General features: G+C 32.2%; 2 protein-coding genes across 2 annotated transcripts in view; one reads left to right on the plus strand and one right to left on the minus strand.

Annotated features, from left to right (window-relative positions):
- LOC129224420 (dnaJ homolog subfamily C member 5-like) overlaps positions 1 to 14,042 on the minus strand; it is a 40,862-nt gene extending 26,820 nt beyond the window's left edge. The window contains exons 1-3 of the mRNA XM_054858867.1: positions 13,998 to 14,042; positions 9,984 to 10,023; positions 5,329 to 5,416 (exon numbers count right to left, since the gene is read on the minus strand). Coding sequence (XP_054714842.1) covers positions 5,329 to 5,354 — 26 coding nt within the window. The 5' untranslated portion in view covers positions 5,355 to 5,416; positions 9,984 to 10,023; positions 13,998 to 14,042. The remainder of the gene's footprint in view (positions 1 to 5,328; positions 5,417 to 9,983; positions 10,024 to 13,997) is intronic.
- Positions 14,043 to 14,777: 735 nt separating this feature from the next.
- LOC129224159 (oxysterol-binding protein-related protein 11-like) overlaps positions 14,778 to 23,964 on the plus strand; it is a 37,817-nt gene continuing 28,630 nt past the window's right edge. Inside the window, exons 1-2 of the mRNA XM_054858575.1 lie at positions 14,778 to 14,903; positions 17,677 to 17,708. Of these exons, the coding sequence (XP_054714550.1) occupies positions 14,778 to 14,903; positions 17,677 to 17,708 (158 nt within the window). The remainder of the gene's footprint in view (positions 14,904 to 17,676; positions 17,709 to 23,964) is intronic.

The raw sequence follows: 23,964 nt of genomic DNA on the forward strand, positions 1-23,964 counted from the left end.
GAGGGGGGGGGGGGGGGTTAAAAATTATCAAAACACACTCGATAGTTAATGAGAAACGATTAAAAAGTTTTTTTTTTATAAGTTGCAACAAATATATATGAGGCAGTGAGAAGCAAAGGGTTGTAAATGGACATTTTCAAGTTTTGAGTAAAACGCGTTTAAAGATAACATCCTATATAGGCTTTCATTGAAATTTTTTTTCTAAATCATGCTGTATAGCAACAACTACCAGGGCTACTAGTATCATCTTCGGACCCAATTGGGTTGGACCCAATGGTTTTTTTTTTTTTTTTTTTTTTTTGAACCATTTAAAAAACCCATTATTTAGCACACTTTTAGGTTTTTTTAAATTTTCCAAAAAGTTTTTAAAAAATTAATTAATTAAAATACTTTTACAAGTTTTACTTCTTTTTTATTTGTTCTTCACCACAGCCAATGGACATAAAAAATGAATTTTGAACTTGAATAGTATTTCTTCACTCTTAACAGCACTAAAAAAATATTTCAAAGATTTTAAATAAATGTATTTAACTTTTTTCTTTAACTGGTCAATAAATAACTCAAATTATCTTGACTAAGTACTGTCACGTTTGATTTGTTCAATATTTGTAGATTCTACAGAGGAAACTACTCCAGCCGAAAGGCTTTCGTGTGAAATATTTTCTGGAAACCAACATGTCACAAATCTTGAACAAAGTATATTTTTTTAGAAATTAACAGGTTTTACGAACGGTCGAACAGAATAAGATGCACAGTATTTCATTATCTTACAAAAAAGTTTAATATTTCTTACTCTGTACACAGAAATAGAAAAACAGGCATCATAAAATTCAAAGAAATGTCTTGATTAAGCTGGAATTCAGTAAAAAGGGATTTAAACTACTTGAGGTTCTACAGTAAGTTTGCATAACAAAATAAAATACAATAAAGTAAAATGCAAAAAAAAAAAAAAAATGTAGTAATTACAAACAAACAATAGATTTTATCACTGGAGAAGTAACTTTGCCTTAACTGTTGGTAATCATGGAAACTGAAAAATCTGAAACTTCACCATTCTTGGGTTTTGTCATCTTTTTTACTTTTCTTCAGAAAATGGTGAATTTTCCAGCTTTTTTTACCCCAAGATAATTTTTTTGCTTTGTCCATATACTTACGCTACAATATGCTACAAGTACCCCACATGTTCCCTAAGAAAAGACAAAAAAACCTACATTTCTTTTTAAAAACCCAGCTTTACTTGGGGTTTTTTTAGGTTTTATTTAAATAAAACCTAAAAAAACCCTTGGTCCATGGGCTTTTTTAAAAAAACCCGGGTTTTTGCCAACCCTGCCCAAGACAGAGGAGAGGTTCACCTACCATGTGTACTGGTTATCTCCAAATTTTTAATTTTGCCACTTATATCCCTTTGCTTCTCACTGCCGCATATGTAAAGAGCAAGACTTGTAATGCTCAAAATAAATCAAATGTTTATTTCAGCTTGCCAAAGATTTCTTCTGAAGTGCAATAGAATTGGCTTGATGAAAGAAAAGCTCATACTATATTCAGTTCAGGGTATATCTAACACAGGAATTTACAGCTCATATCTTGATTGGTATTGCCTAAAGAACCGCAAAAATGAACACTTAAATCAGAAGAGTTAATGTAGCACTATATTTTTAAAGAACAAATTCGGTCAAGTAGGGTGCCAATTTTAAATAAAAATAAAATTCGGCAGGATTTTACACAATTCATTATTATAATCAATACTGTTTTAAGAATTGAAATTTACAACTTTTTTTTTCCTTTGACAATCCAGTTAGTCATGAACAAATGTAATATTTTTAAGGGTGCATTAGAGCTGTTTTTCATGAAGACCGAGTTTTCAAATGATGTGATTAAAAAGGGAAAAAATATCTCTACATAGTATATAATGAAGTCCCCAAAAAGCGTCTGTGTGTTTGAACTCGCAAAACTCGAGAACTATCCGGCCCATTGAGCTGAAATTTCCACAATTTGTTCCTTTAAGTCCTGAAAAGGTTTGCAGACCAGTTCGAATAAAATTCGATGAATAGTTTCGCTCTTATTCCAATTTACGTCCAATTTTCACATAAATTCTCAAATATGGGGGTGAAAAATTACTTGCACATATTAATATTACATATCGTTAGAAAGGGTAGAATTTTCCGCGTTCTACGAAATTTGTTTCAATGCTCTAACTTTATTACAGCGGGAGTTATTTGCGTTTTTAGCTCGAATTTTTTTAGGCTTAGCTGAAATTTAGGTACTACTTTCTTCATTAAATAAATCAATAAAAAGTGAAGGAATTGTCCCACAGTTTTCTTTTTGACGCCATTAGAAAAAGCAACCTTTTTTACTCCAGATCTAAATCAACCTATGGTCGAAAAAATAAGCTTTTATCTCTGAAGGAAAAAAAGTTACAAGCCTTTTTTAAATCAAGTTTCAGAAATCTCAATTGAAGTCAAATTGTGAACCATTTTCTTTCGCATTTTAATTCCTTAAACTTATTTTTATTTTGTGTTTCCATGGTTATGCATTTTAAATCCATCTTTCTGGATTTAATTTCTTAAAAGTATTTTAATATCTGTCATCATTGTTTAGAAAAGAAATCATGATGTTTTTTTTTAAAATTATTTTTTTACGCCTGATTGTTGAATATACGTCACTTGACACAATTTTTATTTTCAAGTTGGACCGGGCAAAGCTGGGCAACGCAGCTAGTTTTTCATAATGCACAACATTTTCAGTTACAATGTAGTGAAAATTTGAGACGAAATTTATTCATTATTTTCATTCACATGCAATTAATTTTCATTGAATACTACCAAAAACGAAAAAAAACTATTAAACACTTTGAAAATAGCTATGTCAAAGAAAAATACAGAGTATGTCATTATGTAACATGATTCTTTTAGATACAAATTTTAATTGATTTCATGGTTGTTAACTAAATTGTAATTAAAAAATAACTTTGAAATGATTGCTTATTTAAAAAGACTTTCCACTCTGATTTTGAATACTGCTTTTTAAGCAACGGAAATATAAGCATCAGACTTAACTAAAAATAATCTTTGCAGTCAACAATGTAAAAACTCCTTTTCAAGAGCTGCAATTATTGCAGGTTTTGAAGCTCAAACACAAACACACACAGCCAAATTCGTGCAACTAGGCATGAATAGAAAGTTAGAATAATCTTTAACATTATACAATACTAGCAGTATCCGCATGGCGATGCCCGTGCTAAGAATTTAAAGGAAGTCTACTGAATAAAAAAAAATCTTCCCCTCCCCCGTTTTTATGCCAAGTTCGCCGCCTACAGTGGCTGTTTAAATAAATTTGGCAGCGGTATTAATTAAACTATATCTATATTTTTTGTGTTTTCTATACTTATTTCCAGTTGCGATTTGTGTCCTTTACTTTTCTACACCAACATTGCCACCCTCGGCAGCTATCTACCTATACGATTTATAGGATTTTGTTTTACCTGTCTCTATTTATTTTAACCACCCCGCCCATTTTCTAATCTAAATAAAGATCATTCAAAAAACTGCATGCTTTATTCTTTTAATTAAATTGCGCAAAGACAAAAAAACAAAACACCACTATTTTAAATAAATTAAGTACGCAAATATGTAACATAAAATAGATACAGCGAAATGTCAGGCGAGGGAGGGAGGATTGAAAAAAGAAAGAAAACCTAAATTAAAAAAGTAAAGAAAAAAAGCAAGTGTTACAGTTAGCAATAGCCTAAAAAAAAAAAGAGAAGCAAATCGAAATCCAGACACGATGTCACAACGATTGGGAACGCCCTATCATGACGTCACAGCTTGATAAGGAAGAAGAACACTTTTTTCCCTTGGTTGGAAGGAGTGCAGAAGATAAAATGTGTCACTTTGAATTTAAAAAAATTAAAAAAAAAGTTATTGCATATTTTTGAAAAAAAAAAAAATTCTGAAGGTGAAATATTTTGATTACTACATACTGAATTTTCAGAAAGAAATCTCATACTTTTGTGGGATGGGTTTAGAAAGAATTAAAACGCAGGAAAAAGCGAAAAATAAAGGGTTTTTTTTTTTCAAAATTTCATAAAAATGTTTAAAAAAAGCTATTGTGTAAGAAACGTTTTGACTACTGCATACTAAATTTTCAGAAAGAAAAATCTCTCATACATTACAGTGGAATAGCTTTAGAAAAAAGTTAAACACGGAAAAAAAACGCAAAATTAAGGTTTTTCAAAAATTCATTAAAAATTCAAAAATTGGTCAATCTTCACAATTTTTCGGTCATCATATTTGAAATGAAATTCTCTACACTATAGTACAAAAAATATTTTGCTGGCACAATTGGTTGGGGATCTGTGACAAAGTAAACACAAACGAGCTGATGTGTGCATCGCATGACTTCCTTTTACACCAATTTAATATTATTTCCCTATTACTGCAATTTTAATGTGATTCTCTAACTCTCTAAATATCACCAACAGTGGCCACATTGAAACCAGATTTAAAAAAAAAAAATCGCCAAATTTGTCCAAGTTGGCGACAAAACTTGGCGAATAAAAGACTGGCGATATATCGCCAAGTGTCCGCCAAATCATACCACCACTTGAGTTTGCATCAAAATTAACAATGAATTCCCCCCAAAAAGGTGCAAAAGACTCCTTTAGAAACACCCGAATGCAACCAAAAAAGGAAATGCACAACTAGACCCCACTAGGAGTCTACGTACCAAATTTCACCTTTCTAGGACGTACCGTTCTTGAGTTATGTGACACACATACATACAGATGTCACGAGAAAACTCGTAATTAACTCGTGAAACTTCAAAATGGATATTTCGGGCGTCTATACATTCTTGGGTACATATGTACGTGTGGTTGGGTCGAAAAAAAACTTCAACATTCATTTGGGGGGAGCAAAATGGAAATTAAAGCCGATTTTTGTGAGAATTTTTTTTGCGAATACAACACTTCCTTTTTGTAAAAGGAAGTAAAAAGGGCTAAAATTCATAAAACATTTAATTAAGAGAAAACCTAATAAGAAATTTAGAAGGTGCACTTCGAGGTGCACATCCCCATGGTACGTTCAAATTTTGTGCCAAGTTTCAGAGCAGTAGGTGCGATGGGGTCTTCTGGTCATCGGGTACAAAGAAACACTGTATGCTTTATGTTATATAGATAACCACTTAACACCTATTTTATAAGTGCCTTCTGAAGAACATATTCAAACACTTAAAAAAATATATATAATTGCAAAGTACAATACAAAATTAAAAGCCTCACAACTGCTACTTCAATCATTTATTTCAAACGTATGTTGTTCAGATACTTACCTTAATCTCCTCGAAGGATGATCCATTCAAAATATGAAATAAACAAAATTTAGATTGAAAATTGAACACACCGAATTAAAGTTACCATCTGAAATAAAAAATAAAATACTGATTAGATATAGAATTTTTAGAATTGATAATTTTTTCATTATTAGCTCTATTTATTCGATCATTTGACATAATTTATGCTCCAATTTTAGTAAAACACTTTGAAGAAAAATTTTGCACACCAGTTTGATAACTGGTATATTTAACTACTCCTTTAGGAAGTAACCATCTCTCTTGCAATTGCAATAAATCTTTAGTGACCTTGGAATTTCTGATTTTTTTACTACACATTTGCATATTTATCTTCCCACTTATTTATGTCATATAATACCTCCTGTTTTTAAAGCTTTGACAACTCACAATATAGAATGATTTATTGATTGTGATTATGCCAATGAAAATGATTAAAAGCATTTTGCTCCGAGACAAATATCTTGGCAATAAATCACGTATAGCAACAAAAATTTTCAACCGTGAATAATGATGAATAAACATATTTAGATACTTCGATAGCACTTTCATGGAATTTTTACTCCTTAATACTGAGAAACTCTTTCTCAACACTTTTCTCATGAATGATGTTTTGCTTTCTTTTTCATTTGCCTTTAAAACTTTTTATCATGACAGACCAAGGCAACAATATTATCCCTTCCCAAAACATTTAGTACTTTCAAAATGTTTTTCTGCTTTCTACCAGTAGAACAAAAAAGATTACACAAAAATATGGAAAACGTTGCAACACTAATTTGGGAACTAACACATCAACCAGCTCCACAAACAGGGCTTGATTACAGCACAGAACAACTGATTAACCAACTATTAAGTTCCAGCACACACCAACTATAAAAAAAAAATATTTTATCCATTTTTTTCATTCAAGTAACTTTTTTAACCTCTCCTTTCTTACTAAGGTTTGCCGCCTTTATACAACCTCTGACAATAAAATTCGGTGAATAGTCCTGTAACATTAATATCGAACTACCTTACTGTCCTTTGAAATAGTCACCTTCCATAACTATGCACATCAGAGATTAGCTGTTTTTGTCCTGGATACTTTGCAGGTAGTCTTCTTTGGGGATGAAGTTCAAAAGCCTCGTCACGTTTTGTTGGATGTCAGGAACATCGTCCAATTTATTTCCTTTCAACGCAAGTTCGAGTTGCGGAAACAGAAAGAAGTCTGGAGGATTGAGATCTGGTGAGTATAGTGGAGGTTAAGCTTACATCTCCCTTTTTTGCCAGGGACTGTTTTGACAGAATTTAAATTGATCTTTTGTTCAGTAATTTTTCTGTTCTCAGTTAAGAACCAGCGCATTAAACGAACACTTAGTAAAACAGGTCTTACATGGAGAACAAACGAGGCTCAACTGAACAACGGTGGAGCATATGATCAACACATGCTGCTACGCAGATGCAGCATTTTGCTGTTGCCAGATCGGCCGTTCCGACTTCACTATATGAACTTAATAGTTGGTCTGTGTAATAGTGGTACCGGCGCCTGGGTCTGGGGCTCCATCTTCCTTAAGGGCCCCAAATTACTTAAAGAATTATGCATACCATTACAACTAAACAAAGAGTACATGTAGTTTTAAAATAACAATTAAAAAAAATGACTTGTTAACAGGAAAAAAAGCTTCCTTAAGTGGAGAACTTTTATTCATTCTGCCAGTAAAGAATTTATAATCTCAAAATTGTGAGGGGCCCCTGGGTTCATAAATGATTTACATAGTTCTGTGATAGACAAAGAAGCCCTCAAAAAGGCATTCCGACGAGCTTCAAACTTGTAACTCATCCACTGCATTAACTCCTCAGGGGGCCTCCAAATTATTGTGAACCTAGGGCCTCAATTTTAGTTAGTCGGTCCCTGTCCACAAAGTAGAATGTTCAGAAAAGGATAACATATCTTTTCATCACATCATACCCCAGGGTCCCCCGCAGTCTTAAATGGAATTAGTGGATTACAGTAGGTCCTCGTTTTAGGGGGGGGGGGGCATTCCTCGGAAATGCTGCATAAATCAAAACCGCGTAAATTAAGACTTATTATTAATGTTAAAATAGGGGTCAGGTTCCCAGGAAAAAAAAAAGCTTCATTTTAGTGATGACTAATTGCATAATGGTTTAGTGTGTACTTATATTGATTTCTATGCACAACATGCATAAAGAAAACACAAATAGTAAGTTAAAATAATAACGAATAAATACCTTTGTGCTGAAAATTAAAATAATCAATTACACAAAGTATTGAAGCACAAAAACATGCAAATTATTGCAGACACGTGTTTCGGTGTTACAAGGAACACCTTTTTCAATGCAAAGAAGTTTGAGCTTCTCGATGAAAAGTCATTCGAGAAAAGCAACACGCTGGAACAGGAGGTAGTATAAATACTAAAAATCAGAAATTAAACAAAACAAAAAAAGATAAAATGACAAATTTATTATACAATTCCATCAGGAAAAGAAAATGTTAAGTAATAAATTTCCAAAAAAAAACTCATAAACAATGCAAGTTTTTTTGAAAAGGAGCCGGCTATGATGATCTTTTGGCAGTCAAGATGTTTTTTTCTGCAGTTCTTTGTAGAGCATTAATGCATCCATGATCAGTTTCATGATAGAATTTTCCTTCCATGATACAATCTTCCTGCACTAACAAATCAGAAATATCATTTCTATTGTCAAGGAGTAGTTCAAAATTTTCAATGTTAACGCTTTTGATTCTGTGTCATCAATGTCAGTATCCTCGTTGCTTTTGTCCTAATTTCTAACTCCTAAAAGCTCTTCCAGTGAGTTCTGAACTGTGTGAGTTTGATAACTTTACTTCTGGAAAGAGATCTGGAACCAATAGCATAAAATGTCTCCAGTGGCCCAAGCTCGATTATTAGCACGCCAAAATGCACTTTATTACATGTAATCTGAAATCTTCAGAAGTTTGGATTTCTAAAGAGTTGAAAATTTTGTCTGTTTGCATTGCCGCATCCGTGTAAAATAAAGGTGTCAAATCTTAAACCTCATAAAATAAATCTGCGTAAAACGAGAGTCTACTGTATATGGAATTAGCAAACGTCCAGTTAAGACAAGTCTATTGCTCATTTGAATAGGACTGCTTTATTTAGAGGCTAACATACATCTACAAAAGCTGGCATCTCTGAAAACTAATAGATGCATCCATTTCCGTCTGCAAACTGGATGTTTGCCTTTCCATCTCATCGGTGGACAGACTGTACCTACCCAGTGGCGTAGCTACACTTTCTGCCGCTCAGGGCGGTTTCTCAATTTGCTGCCCTTTTGATGGGAAATAGTTAATACATTAAAGAGTCGAAAGTATTTTAGTAAGAAGAAAATAAACCGATTTTTTTTTCTTATTTTTCTCGCAGAAAAAAAAGGAATTCAAAGCCAGACCGAAAAATTCCAAACGCTAAGTCAAAATTCAGAATTTTAGGCAATTTTTGGTAACGCTTATAGAAAAAAAGGCTTGGAGCTCCCTCCAGAATTTTTTTTTCCCAAATTAAAATCAGTTTTATGCTTTCTTTGGTGACGTTAGGGGGTCGGGACTTCTCAAGGAAAGTTTCCGAAATTGAAATGTTAAAAAAAGTTTTAGGCTATCTTTGGATATGTGAAAATATTTGGGAAAGTTCGGGGGAGCTGTCCAGAAAGTTTTTTCAACTAAACTGAAAAATACGTAAATGTAGGCTGTGTCTAGTGGTGTAAGGGCCTCCCCTTACTCCAAAAAAGACTGGATTTTCCTCCCGAAAATATCAAAACCAATCCCACAAATAGCAATAAGATTTTCTACTAATCTTTTGAAGCGACAATATTAACTTTGATACATTATCCTATCACTTTTTTTGCTCACATTATGACTTTAACAAGTTTAAGTGGTGGTATTTAATTTTATTCTATTGTTATGTTTAATATATTTAATAAACCAAATTTTCGATAACTTGAATTTTTTTCGCATTCCCTGCAACTCTGACTTATCAAAATTTCATTGTAAAGCTCTTACTTTGTAATTCTATTGTACCATTAGAAAGAAGATACTTTTTCACACAGAAATATTTTATTCCCTTGTAATATTTTTGTGGCCCCTTAATTTCAAAATATTGTAGCGGCCCTGTGCAGCCGCACAGTTTGCCAACCCCTAAGCAGAGCCCTGTAAGTCATAAAATTTTCATTCTTATACTATAAAAGTTTTATATAAGCCATTTGTATTAAAACTTTCATTTTACTTCAAATATTAGAAAATTTTAATCTGCACTGAATTAGATTTCAAAATTATAACATGTGTGAATCGCTTAAAAATTATTAAGTTCGTCTGAATAAAAAATACTTAAATGAAGGAATTCAAGCTTTCTTTGCTAACAGAAGATAAAGATTTTTTTTTAATTTTAAATTAAAGCTTTAATGCATAAAACAAAATTTTTTGCCCCCCCCCCCCCTCTAAAATTACAACTATGGGCACTCATGTCTAAAACTCAAGTTACATTTCCTGAAGTTTTGAAAACTACTAAAAGAACAAGAAAAAATATTCCTCAACAGTGGAGCAGATGACACGACTACACAAAACAAGTAATTAAAATAATATAAATATAATAAATGTTTCACTGAATACTCACCCACTCTTAATAAAATTGAAATTGGCTAAAACAGCAGAACCTGTGAGAAAGAGAAAGAAAAAATAAGAAATATTATAAGACAATACAAATATTAAAGTACAGTTGAGTGTTGATTATTCAGTACTGTTGGGAGCTATCACAGTTCAGATAAATAAGAAATTTTTTCAGACTATACAAAAACATTTGAAACATATTTTTAAAGCATAAAATTTATATTTCAATCAAATTTTGTAATGAATAGATAACCATAAATACATTCTGTGTGTTATGTACATTTTCCTTTAATCATCTCACCTACCTAACACAATTTCAACCAGAATTCACCTTGAAGGGGGGGGGGGGAGAATCACTAAAAATAAAAGGAAATTACATTACATTTCCGTTATTTTTACGACAAAAAACAAATATTTTGAGGCAGGGTTGGTAAAAAAAACGGTTTTTTTCAAAAAAAAACCAAAAAAAAAAAAAACGGTTTTTTTTTTGTTTAAACCGGCTTTTTTTTGGTTTAAATGCTATTTGCGAGAAAAACAATTAATTTTCGGAAGGTAATTAAGGTTCCATGTAATTAATAATAATTCAATAGTCACATTATACCTAATTTCTTGATTAATTACAGAGATTAGAACAAAATCTTGTAATTAAATTAAATAATTAAAATAGCTTTCTGCAGGGAAATATTGATTGAAATGTTTGACTTGATTAACATATTAGTATGCATGTATATATAGACCCTATATGATACGAAATACTGGCTTCATTTTTGATTTCATCAAATGAAAGCCAGATTAGGTCTTTTTTTCTACCAGAATTAGACATTCTTTTTAAAACAATATGATAACTTTTGTAAACTGCACAGGTTAGCTAAGGCAAAGCAAATACCAAAATCCCAATTCCAATGAACAAAAGGGGGGGAAAAAACTAAAAATTATCTGCACCCAATAGTCATAAAGCAGCATAGGTGTACAGGTATAGCCAATCAAAATCTTTTGAGCACACAGAATCCAAAAAAAAAAAAAAAATCAATGGAGAGTGTAGTTTATATGTGAAGATTTATATATTTCTCAATCAATTTTTACACATACATACCTTTGCATTTTGTTCTGGGAATTTAAAAATTTGTCTTTTAATCTTCCTGCATTATAATATAAGGAACAATTATGTATCATAATATGAAGTATAAACTTTTTTTTTAAATTTGATTCAAAAAATATTATTTCTGTTCACCTGCAGAAAAAGTCTTAATTTTTAGGTGCAAACAATTAAGTTAGACTGTTGATTACCTTACAAGTCAAAGTTAAAATTCCAGGAAAGTGCAAATAAATGGGCAAAAATGTCACACCCCTGCAACAGGAGTGAGCAATATAATGGATTGCATCTACAATAAAAGATTCAATCCTTAGTAAATCTTAACTAATCATGCAAATTAAGCATAATGATGGAAGTTGACTGAAATCTGCTTTATGGCACATATATGAAATAAAAAATATATTAATATTTTTTTCTATTAAAGCTTGTAATACATTTTGAAGAAGCAACTTTGCAATTTTAGTATTTATTTCTGCAACTTAGTTAGGAACTTAGCATAAATGAAATTTTACATTTTTCAATATGTGTGGGGAAATCAATGTAAACCTGTAAAATGGATTTTTTTCTGGCTTTTTTTTTTTTTTTTTTAAACCATTTTTTAAAAAAAACCGCATGGTTTTTTTTAAAAAAAACCAATTGGTTTGAGGAGATAGCCTTTCCCTACTGCACTGGATCAACCTCTTTAGAAAGATTGATCTACTAGCAACCTACGGGCCCGGCCCGCTGAGTGTTTCACTTAGTAATTACTTCTTTTAATATGAAACTTTCGATCTTAAAACTTTTAAGGACTTCAAAGGCTTAATATAGTCTGAAACAAAGTAGAGAGTCAAAGCAAGACAAGAGGTCATTGTTTTAAGCAGGGTTGGGTTTTGGACTGTCCAAATCTGGTTTAGGACAGGACAGGTGGTTTTTACCGTCCAAAACTGTCCAAAAGTGTCCGAAACTGTCCAAAACTATGCTACAGGTGTTATCTAATCAATTCGTATTTACTACAATATTTGTAATGCATAATTATAGATAATAATGAGGTTTAATTAATAAATATTTGGTAATATTTTTCTCCAAAATGTTAATTAAAAATATTTTACTTAAAAAAATTGCCAATAGCTACTACATAAAAACTTTCTTATGTAACAGTTGGTAGAGTTATGAAAGGAAATTCACAACACAACCAAGACAACTAATTTCAGTTCCATTTATAACTCAAAGGAATATTACAAAATGTGCAATATTTAGGAGTCAAAGAAAAAAAAAATTTAAAATGGTTTTCCAAATAAGTTTTACATGATAGTTTAACGAAAATTAATTTTTAAATCATAGATGAAAAAACAAGAAATTGATGATGAAACACTTATGTTATAAAACTAGTGCTATTCTTTTTTTGTTCATATTTTAAATATAATACATTCTGTAACTATAAAAAAAATTGTAATTTATTGCATTTAAGTCATTATAGCACCATATTTTGAACACTTTCTTTTGCATACATGCATAAATGTTGAAAAATTTGGTCTGTAGAAAAAAAAAAAAACTCCTGCATGCAAATTGAAATTTTTATTGTAGAATTTAATTTCTATGTAACTAGATTAAAATCAGCTACATAAATAAGTTTATATATATTATATATATATATATATATATATATATATATATATATATATATATATATATATACTGTTTTTGATATTTTCTCACAAAATCTCAAAAAGTAGTTTTGGACACAATGGTTTTGAACAGGATGATAAAAACCCTGCTTTTATTTGCCCACCTGCATAAACATAGGGAAATTTGGTTACTAATATAAAAAAGCTAAATAAAATCATGCATACAAATTGAAATTTTAATCAAGAATTCAACTTTATAACTAGTTTTAAATCAGCTGCATAAATAAGTTGAATGTTCTCATTGAATAAATGTTCTATCTAAAACATTACTTTGATACATTTTATTCTGTTTTTGGTGTTTTCCAACAGAATACAATTTTTCTAAAAATATAGTTTTGGACAGTTTTGGACACTAGGGTTTTGGACAGGACGGTAAAAACCAGGGTTTTTACCGTAGTGTCCAAATCCTTGCCAACCCTGGTTTTAAGCTATTCAAATCTCATGCTAACTTGGAAATTAGGAAAATTACTGCTTTAGTAGGGTCGTGGGCACTTGAAACAGCTTACCGGAAGAGGCGGAAATGAGCAAGCGGATGGATAGCTTTAAAGGGGGCATTGATCTTCAATGGGGATTAATTAATAAACTAGGACCAGCCTAGCTGGGACCAGAGCTTGTTGCTGGTCCTCATGTTTGAATTTAAAAGTTGGATAATTAGTTTTTAAAGTGCACTATGGATACCAATGCCAAACTGTGATGACTTTTATGTAAAATAAGAATTACTATGAAATGATTGGGTGAATGAATTTTGAAAACAAAATTTTTGGTGCAAACAGAGATATATTTATTCCTAAGTTCTAAAAGATTTCTTCTTCCACAAATGTCAAAAGACCTAAAGACATTGACAGGAAGAGAAAACCTAAATTTTGTAATCAAGTTTAACTTTACTGCTGAAATGGAATAAACTGTCAGGTTTTGTTGTAAGCCTAGGAAAAAAAAAATATTCATGCAATGTTTAGCCAATATTTTTCAGTAAAAACGGAATTTCTGCTACATATTCAGAAAAAGCCGATAAACTGGAAGTCCAGCAGAATAATCTAAAACTTTTCTCACAAAGACAATTTAACAAAGAGCGCACATATGAAAAAAAAGTACAAACTAAAAGAACAAATCCTTTCTCACATTCATTCAGTTCCTGGGATTTTAAGTAAGACGAAATATACTTCATCAGTTTAAACAAAAAATAATTTTAGTTCAAGGAGAAAATAATGCTAGAGTAAGGCAAGCATGGAAACAATCTCGACAGAATAAAATTACAACAACGAACCTAATTTGAACACTTCTCATTCAAGTCATAGCTTGAAAGTTTTTTAAATATTACTTCCACTCCCCAATGAAATCGTACACAATCCACACCATACAAAACTCGCAACCGTCAACCGTCATATGATGAAAAAAAAATTGCCGGCAATCTTGCAGTTAAAGTTGAACACAAGTGTCATTTAAATATTTAAATAGGGCCGTGGTAGCCCGATCGGTAGAGTGTCGGATTCGGGGCCGGAGGGTCCAGAGTTCGAACCTCGATGGTCGAAGACCCACCGTCGTCATTAAAGGGGACTGGGTGACGTTAAATATGCTCGTGGTCTCAATGTCCTCCAAGTGAAACGATACCTCTGGGGGTGCTAGCACCAGGTAGCTAATAGCTCCTGGACTAGTTCTAAATTCTCATTAACTGTTCGATCCGGTGATGGGGCTGCCATCTATCAGTACATAAAATAATGGAGGCAAGGCACTTAGTATGCAGTCCTCGACATAAATACAGTTGTAGTCAGTTGTGACTCTGAATAGGAATAAATATTTAAATCAACCAGCTGACAAGCAAAAGATTGAAATAATCATTGTATTTATACTTTTCAAAATTAGTATTCCGTGAAAGCATTTCATATACAATCTTTCGTTTCAGCAAAGCTTGAGATTAGGCAGCTTCAAGAAAGGTTCAGTTTTTTTTTATTATTGATCATTCTATTAACTGTATACACACATATGGTTTTGAAACTTTCAAAGTTTCTTCCTCATTCACGAAACGAAACGTAGTTTTGTATTCACAATGTCTGGAAATGCTCCTGTTAAACTGGGAGATACAAGAAGTATTTATTATTCTTTAGCCGATGATGTGCCTGATCTTACGGATGAAGAAAAAGCCAAATTGGAAGCTGTCATACAGAAAGCCGAGGTAATCTTGCAAAGTGTGATATATGACTCTGTTATATGGCATGTTTCCTATTAAATAAGGAGAAATTTCTGTCAATGGCGTATTGATAAGACACACTGTACTCAGCGTAAATTTACAACAGTAATTATGTATCATTTGTTTCCCTTGAAATGTCATACTTAAATTTTGTCAGAAATGAAATGTTTTGTTAGTTTATCGTTCTCGTTCATTCAGGTTGAAAATTATCCATTGCTTTTTAAAATTGGTCATTCAATTTTTCACTCTTGATCCCTGCTATTTTTCCTAAAAATTATTAGTGTATGATTTTTTAAAATTTCTTTTAAGTTATTGGTCTAAAAGAGTTGTTGCAGTGAACAATTTAATGTTCCAGAGATGCAAAGGGTAACATGCTGTTGTCAGAGAACCAAGTGCATAATGCAGTTAAGTACCATTCCCCTATTATGAAAGCTAAAGGTTCCAAAAACTTCTGGGAAATGCAAAATAATGAAAATGTATTTTCATACTAAAACATAGGAGTGTATTTATCACTTCCTAGAAATTGCAGCCTAGGGCAAAGAAGGTATCGGCTTGCTCCCCTCTAAATTCGGCATCACATTTGAGCAATGTTTTAGCTGTTATGTATCTACAGGACTTATGAAAGGTTCTGTAACCTTTCACTAACCTCATAAACTTTTTAATCTGCTCTGATTTCAGGTCGGGCCCTTCCACCCTGTTTCTAACTAAGCTGACATGGTCTCTCGTCAACCCTGTCAGTTCTGCGCTGCCCTATTTCGCAGATGATTGGTAGTTTACTGTAGGAAGTTTTACTCCTCCAAATGAGTGTGGGGACCAAGACCTACGCACAGACTTATGGCATAACCAGGTCTTGGCTTAGACTTTTTTAGTTGCAGAGTATCCTTAATAAAACACAACATTGTTTTTGTCGTAATGTAAACCAAGAGATAAGGAAGGTCTTTACTTTTTCTGTTCGTAGTCTTCTAAATAAAATACAGGCATCAACCTAATTCATGAAATACACCGCCAGCTCGGTCATTCCAACCTAATTGTGTAATTTTTGTCATAAAAGTTCTGTAACAAAACTTTAACAATAAAAAAATGGACTGTGTTCTTCATATCTCTAGTTTTGAGGAACCTGTGATTTCATTCCTTGAACTTAGTTTTAACAAATAAAAATGTTAAATTTATGAAACAAAAACTGAAACTAGTCGGTAAAGTCAGTATTTTTGTCCCTCCAAACAGCTTTACCCCCTGAACCAGTCAACTTGGGCATTTAATATCAGGGCTGTGGAGTCGGAGTCGGACTGATTTTGGGGTAAAGGAGTCGGAGTCGTTAGAAAGCATGCCGACTCCGACTCCGGGCTTCTTTTCTTCTTTCATTTTCACTGACTCTCCTTGCATTTTTTAAAAACTGACTACCAATTGAAATGTTGGGCAACAAAGCAACAAAACATAAATAGCTACTAATGAGAAAATAACTGCCATTATGGCAATCAGCTAGCTTGAGTGCTTACCGAACTTTCTGTAGCTGTCCATCAGTTTGCTTGCTTTTTTAATTAACTACTAGCAACTGTCAGCAAACGGTTTTGTTGCCTAACATTTTCAAGTAATCACTTTCAAATAAAAATAGAAATATAGTGTTTTGTTCCATCTCAGTTATAAAATAGTGCAAAAGATGTAACAATTTAGTAAGTCGAGACCCGTAGCTCAGGTGGAAACTTTTGAGGGTGATCGGCAAATTCAAATAAGGTCTGGCGCGAAAGCACGAATCCAAAAGATCCAATGAAATAATCTGTTTTTTTTCTTTGTTAAGACTATTTCTATAAGCTTGGTTCTCACTAAAAAGTATGGAAGAAAATAAGTGTAAATGATTTCTTGATTACAACACTCAATAATTGCAGTTAATCTTAAAATCTTCATATTAATCTTTCTAAAGTAGCCAATAAAATTTAAATTAAAAATTTAGCGAAGAAGAAATATAGGTATAGTAAAAGCTATTCGTACAAATTTGTATACCGCCACATTTTGTGTAAAATTAGCTCCTGACGTAAATGTGCCCTATTTTTGTTGAAATTTTATTGATGAAATATAATTTAAAATATATTCGGGAAAATTTTCAGAATTAAAGTATTTATATTTTTTATAAACTCTGAAATTAACTTTGGGTGTCACCTACCTACCAGATGGGTGTCACCCGGGCCAAACCACCCCCTCTCAAGAACTTGGACTTTGAAAAAAAAAGCTCTTTGAAAAGTTGCAGCTTTCGAAAATTGAAAGTACACGATTTGATCAATATGTATTTGTTAAACATTAAAGTGGGGGGGGGGGGGCAAATTACAGCTAATCCTTTTTAATTTTTTGAAGGGATATTTAAGTCATCTCACTTTTTAAACTCGCCTGTATTAGAAAATTTGATTTTTAAATTGAATTTATAACGTTGGTATACGTCTTGGGTTTACAATAAAATACAAAATCCGAAATTTTCATAAAAAAGAATTAATATTTCAATCTCTGTTTAGAGGTTTTCCTCTTCCCCTAAAGGGAGAGAGGGAAATGAAAAATTACAGTAAAAAAAAATTGAAAAAATCAGGGGTCGGAGTCGGCCATTTTCCTTCCGACTCCGCAGCCCTGTTTAATATGGGGTTATCATATTGGAAATTTGAGAAGTTTTTATATGTATAAAGGAACTAACCATACCAAAAATTTCACCGTCAAAGACTTATCAAATGCTACTGAATTATTGTTCAATGAAATGTAATCTTTTTTTCTCTTTTAGGAGTTTGAAGCTGAAGAAGCAATAAGAATGAGGTATGTTTCTTTTAGTGACATTTAAAAGTTCTAAGAGATGCCCAATTGGTAGGGAGTCATAGCACGGATTATTCCATTAAAATTTTAGGTTGTTAGCCTTTTTTTTTTGGGGGGGGGATCAATAACAATTATTGAATATTGGTTTTGAGCATACAAATCAGTAATTACAATCACAAATTCGAATGCATTGCCAAAAAAGTATATTTTCCTATTTTTGTATTCTCTAACTTTATATTAAGGGACAATTTTCCTATCTTCATTTGCCAACTTTCAAATGTAGATGGCGCGGATTTTCACTCGGTTTATAGGGGGGGGGGGGAATAAAGTGCCCTCTCTAAACAGCTTCACACAGAGGGGAGTAATTAGGCGCTAATAGCTGTCACGAGAACCGAACCCCTCTCTCCCTTCAGGCAAATGCAAAGCTGAAGACTGGTTTGCTCTTTCAACATTTCTCAGGATGTAGTTGAAGAGCAACAAATGGTCAAATTTTAGCTTTCAAGTGATTTTTGTGATGCAGTAGTGGGAATTAGTTTTTCTGAAAGGTATTGACATCAGGGCCCAATTTCCCAATAGGCCTAAGGATGCCAAAATTTTCAGGGGCGGCAAATTTTGCTTTAAGCACATTTTTTTTTTAAATTCTTTTTTAATTCTTATTTTTTTGGTCTTAAAAGTAAAATATTAGCATTTTTTCATTTTTCAAAGTTACAATTTTTTCTTGTCATTTAATAATGATTACTTTCACACATCATATGAAAATCAAATGTGTTTCAATCAGGGTAATTGATCAGCGTAAAACAGTAAATGAAGTCGAAAAGAGGGTGTCAATTTCAGAAAGTGTCGTTGCGTTTATCCAGAAGTCGCAACAAGATTGGAGTTGGACAAAGGATTTTAGTGCTATACTTAATTCAATGCTGGTTTCTTGAATGATTGACGTTTATTTTCTTTTTTACATTATTAATATTTAAAAAATTGTATTCTGTTAATATTAAGTCTCGAAGATAAATAAAAATGAATGACGAATGAAAAAGGCTGATTATTGCTTTTTAACTTAAAGGAAACATGCTAAATTAAAAACCGAAGAACAAAAAAGTCATCAAAACTTTTTTAAACATTTTTTTTTTTCAAATATGCAGTTTTCAAAAGCGGAAACTTTAGACTCTTTGCAATGTATTCCAGTTACAATTTACTAATGAAATACCATAAAACAGTGAGGAGTTGTAAGAACACAAGTGAGTTAACGTAATAACAGCGTAAATTATTCAAATCGTGTATTCGTAGATGAAAAAAATAATAGGATAAAGATTCTGCTATAAATAAAGATGACGACTGATAAAAATGGTTAACGCACAAGACATTAAAGTTCAGTGCTCATCAAAGATTCAGCAATATAGATATTAAATAATTAAACTGGGTTTGATTCCAAAACACAGTTTTGTTCAAAAGAGCACGTAAACGTAACTTTTTTTTCAAAAAGTAACAGAATTCATTCGGAATGTAATCGTGTTTTTTTCCCCCTCTAAATTCAAAATGTCTTTTTGAGCAAACAATGAAACAACAAAGAAGTTATTTTTTTTTCTTCTGAAAATAAAGATGCTGTCTTATGTGAAACATACTAACATGCGTAGCATTCGAGAAAAATCTAGGTTACTCTTTATCTCCCCATTTGTCATCATTATATTTTCTCTTATAAATCTAACTCAAGTCTACATAGGCGTAGGAAGCGGGGGAGCTTGAGCTCCCTCTATAATATTTCAGACCGGCTCAGCTCCCCTAAAAAATTCTCACAGTATAGCTTTTTGCAGTACATTGTCTACCTCAAATCTGATTTCAAAATGCGATCTACCTTTTCTAGGAATTTCCATATAATAACCGACAAAGAAAGGGGAGAGATGGAGTGGTTAGTATGATCAGTACATTTGGGTTTCCCTCTTTTCAAACCTTTCGATTCCCGGAAGAAAAAAAGTATTAAAGACAAGTTATCTACATAGGGCTGTTTTCCGCCCTCTCCATTTCGAGCTCGTCTTTCGCACGTGTATTACACATTACACTGTAGCGTAGCTCAGTTTAAATGTTCTTAGTTTTGCATGCCATTTGTATCTCACACTTTCGCTAAAAAGAGATAATTGTGAGTCAGTTTGGCATTGAAATATGAAGGTGCTCCAGACATGTATCAAAAAGAAGGTTTCTAAGGTAAACTTACTCAATTTTAGCTTTACAGAAACTTATCTCATTTAGGGTTATCTGACCTCCCGGACGCTATTTAAAGAATTTCCGACGAATCCTTTTAGATTCGTTGATTAAAATAAAGTTGCAAAATATGACACGAAAGTGAAACTAAAATACCGAGTGGTCATATAATATTTTTATGTATTGCAATTATTAAAAAAAAAAAGAAAAGGAAAAAAAAAGAAAAGAAAAAGAATGCAGAGAGAGAGAGAAGAGGGGGGAGGAAAGAAAAAAGCCCAATGTACAAACATATTTATTTAGCATTTTTTAATCCATCGTTTCTTTCTCTTTTTTATTTTTTTCATTTCTTCATAAAAGTTCAGCCCTGACCAAAGAAAATTCTTTAGCGAGTTCTCAAAAGATTAACAATGTTGTTTTAGAACAAAAAAAAGTTCTAAACTAATTTTCGAGGGATTATGATCGTATGTTTCGGGTGTTAAATTCCATGTTTCGATCAAAAGATACGATCAGATAGCGAAAATGTCATTGTTCGATGGTCTATCGAAACCAAAAGTGATCTTCTGACAGGGGGCATAGACTAAAAGCCTGAGATACAAATTCTTCGAACAAATTTTTAAAATTCTATAAAAGTTACATTTATTATTTTTGATTGTAAATATTGTCAGAAGAAACAACCTAAATAAGTGACATACCCAGAAATTACTTTTGCGGATACATATCATTACTGTGATTAAAAAAAAAAAAAAAAAAAGAAAAAAACCCCACAATTTCCAGAACTATTCCACGGTAAAAACTAAAAAAAAAAAAAACTTTTTATCCATTATTTTGTTATATCTAAAAGCCTGAGGGATTAATTTTTTCATGAAGTTAAAAATTTGCAAAGATAAATATAATTTAAAGAATTCTAAGGTACTATGACACAGAAACAAAAATTCTCACTAATCAAAATCGGTGAAATCTTCATTAGAATATTTTAAAAAAAAACTTGTAACACTAATAAATAATTGTAAACACTGTTACGATGTTAAAAACAGTGCGAGTTTATTGAAAACAAAATTTTTTTGAACATTTAGACTTTATGAAGTTACATTTATTCTTCTTTTTTGCTTTCTCAAAATTAAGGGGTTTTTTTTGTCACAGCTATGTTTTCATGCTAAAAAAAAATGCATGTGGAAGAGGGCACTCGAGCACCCCTCAAAATATTTGAGGTTCTGGGAAACTTTTTCATATCCATTTTTACGATTAAAAATTTTCCTTTTCACTTATTATTGTTAGAAAAAAGCACCAACAATATTTCATAGTTTTTCTGAAGTACTTTTACTAACATTTATCTGAACTATACAACGAACATTTTATTTAAACACATTTCAGGCGCACTGTTTCTCAACTTATTCCTCTGTTTCTAGTTCTCATAAAAGAAAATCTTCTAAATGCTACGCTGCTGAAGCCCTCCCCTACCTCCTAAAATTTTAAAAAGCCTTGCAACATTTGTTTTTAGAGAGCGATTTCCTGAAAATTCCCGGAAGAGAACCCATGACTGAATACCTTGACCTCCACAATATGATAGATTATATAATATTCCCTTCAATTTCAAAACATTGCTATGCCTATAACATTAACAAATATGATCTACCTCGAATAATTTTCGGAGAGCGACACCCGAAACTCTTCTTTCTGATATCAAAAAAGAAGGATGAAAATTAAGTTTTTAAAACTACAATTTCTAAAACTTTAAGGAGAAGGAATCTTTTCCAATAACCTCATTGAGGAACGCTCTCTAAGACTTCAGTTTCTAAAAAATTCCAGAGAGCCCTAGAACCTCCCCCTTTCCCTGACATCATTCAAGACTGTCTTCAATTGCGTTTTTAGAACTTCAATTTTGAAATATTGGGAAAGAGATGTAAATCGATCGAGGACAATCCCTGAGTCATATCAATTTTTCCTAACGTGATAAATATGGTCTGAATTCGCGTTTTAAAGACATAAATTCGAAAATTTTATAGGGAGGGCATTCCAACTTTTTCTCTCCTTAACACTACCAAAGACCGTCTAAAACTACGTTTTTAGAACTAAGATTTCAGAAATTTTCTGGGGCTAAAGCCCCAGGACCCCCCTATTGATACGTGCGCATCTTCGAGAACTGACCGACCCCCTTCCAAAAACCAGAAGTTTTATTACCTCATTCTCTCCATATACAATTGAGGCAGTGAGAAGCAAAAAGATGTAAGTGGCAAAATTAAAAATTTGGAGATAACCAGTTCAAACAGTAGAGGGACCTCTCCTCTGTCCTTGGGGCAAGAGATTGTACTAATAGGCACATGGTAGGTGCTGCTGTACAGCATGATTTAGAAAAAAAATCAATGAAGGCTTTTTTTTACTTGATACGTTTTACTCAAAACTTGAGGTCCACTTACATCCCTTTGCTTCTGACTGCCTGAATTTATATATTAGATATGATTGGAAACATTACTGGAAAAGAGAGAGGAAGACGAAAGGATCGACAATCATTTCAAAATAAGAAAATTTTTTTCAAGTGCTCCAACCCCAAAAAAAAATCTGGTGGTGCTACTGCTTCTGTCCCTTGGATCCCTATCATGAGCCTCAGCTCCCCCTACTTTTATATAGTTCCTACGCCTCTGCCAGTCTATATCATGTTTCAATAATTCATCTGCGTGCCATTACAAGGAAATGTTTTAAAACTTCAAAGAATGATAGAAAAACATGTTTTATGAAACTATAGGGCCATGAAAAATAAATAAATAAATAGATAACCATGCTGTAATTAATTGATAATTGCAAACAGCGGCGTAGCGTAGGTTTCTGCCGCCCGTGGCAGGCACCAAATTTGCCGTCCCTCTTAAATTTCTTTGCTGAATGCCGCCCCCCCCCCCCCAAAAAAAAGACATTTTTAACATTTTATAGAACGAAAACAGGATTTTATTATCCAAAATACGTTTTCCATTTTAATATAATATTACGTCAAACAGGAAAAATTGTGGGTTGAAATATTTATCAAAAATTATTGCATTATGAGCGATAATATTTTCCTTAAATTAAAACATTTAAAACGTGATCAAAAACTGTACATACTGGTATGCTGGTAGTAATTCTGAAACCTCTTATTGAAAAGAAAAAGAAACAAAAATATGATTACAAATTACCTGAAAGATACACATATTTATACTTGAAAATTTTTTTTCTTAACCTAAACTATTAATTTTCTACTTTTCATCAAAGGAAAATCTTTAACAACACTATCAATGTCGATTATATCAGTCTGTTCTGTAAAATGTTTTATGAAATGTCATTACATAAAATAACCCCTTGAATCCAAATATGACCCACCGTTTCCCCCTACCCATCCCATTTTGGAGTTTTGGTGATAGTGATACTTCCTCCCCCTCCCAATTTTTTCTGTTTTTGACTGTTTTAAAACCGTTGTTATTATTTTGAGTGGGAGAGGGCATAGAGAAAAGAAAAGTGTAAAAACATGAACATTTGTCGCAGGGTGGGACCTTCAAGGTGGAACTCCCCCCCCCCCAAAAAAAAAAAAAAATTAAAAAATCATCAAAACGATCTTTTTTCTGTTTTACCACAATTTTTTGTCGATTGTACTTCTCGATGAAAAATCAAAGTATCGGCTTAACTTCTATGAGCGCCCTGTCTGAAAAAAATGTGCACGTTAAAAATAAATTAATAAAATAAAACAAATACATATTTAAAAAAAAAAAATCTTGAAGCACCGTATCATGAGTCGCATCACAGATCTTTAGTCGCAAACCTTCCCAAATTATTTATATTTACTAAAGTTACAATCACACATATAATTAAGATTTCGAATGAAATTAAATCATGCCTATAATTCAGCATTAGTATCTTTATATAAATAAAACGCAAACTCTAAATTTATATGTATCCGGGGTAAACTCAGAAAATACCTGACCGATTTCGTTAAAATTTTTAGTTTGCCTAGGTTAGTGCCTGGAAAGGTTTTATAGACCTTTTCGAAAAAAAGTCGATGATTAATTCTTTTTTTATTCGAAATTGACGTTTTGAACCCAAAAAACGG

The sequence above is a fragment of the Uloborus diversus genome, chromosome 6 (genome assembly GCF_026930045.1).
Source record: "Uloborus diversus isolate 005 chromosome 6, Udiv.v.3.1, whole genome shotgun sequence".
Taxonomy (NCBI): domain Eukaryota; kingdom Metazoa; phylum Arthropoda; class Arachnida; order Araneae; family Uloboridae; genus Uloborus; species Uloborus diversus.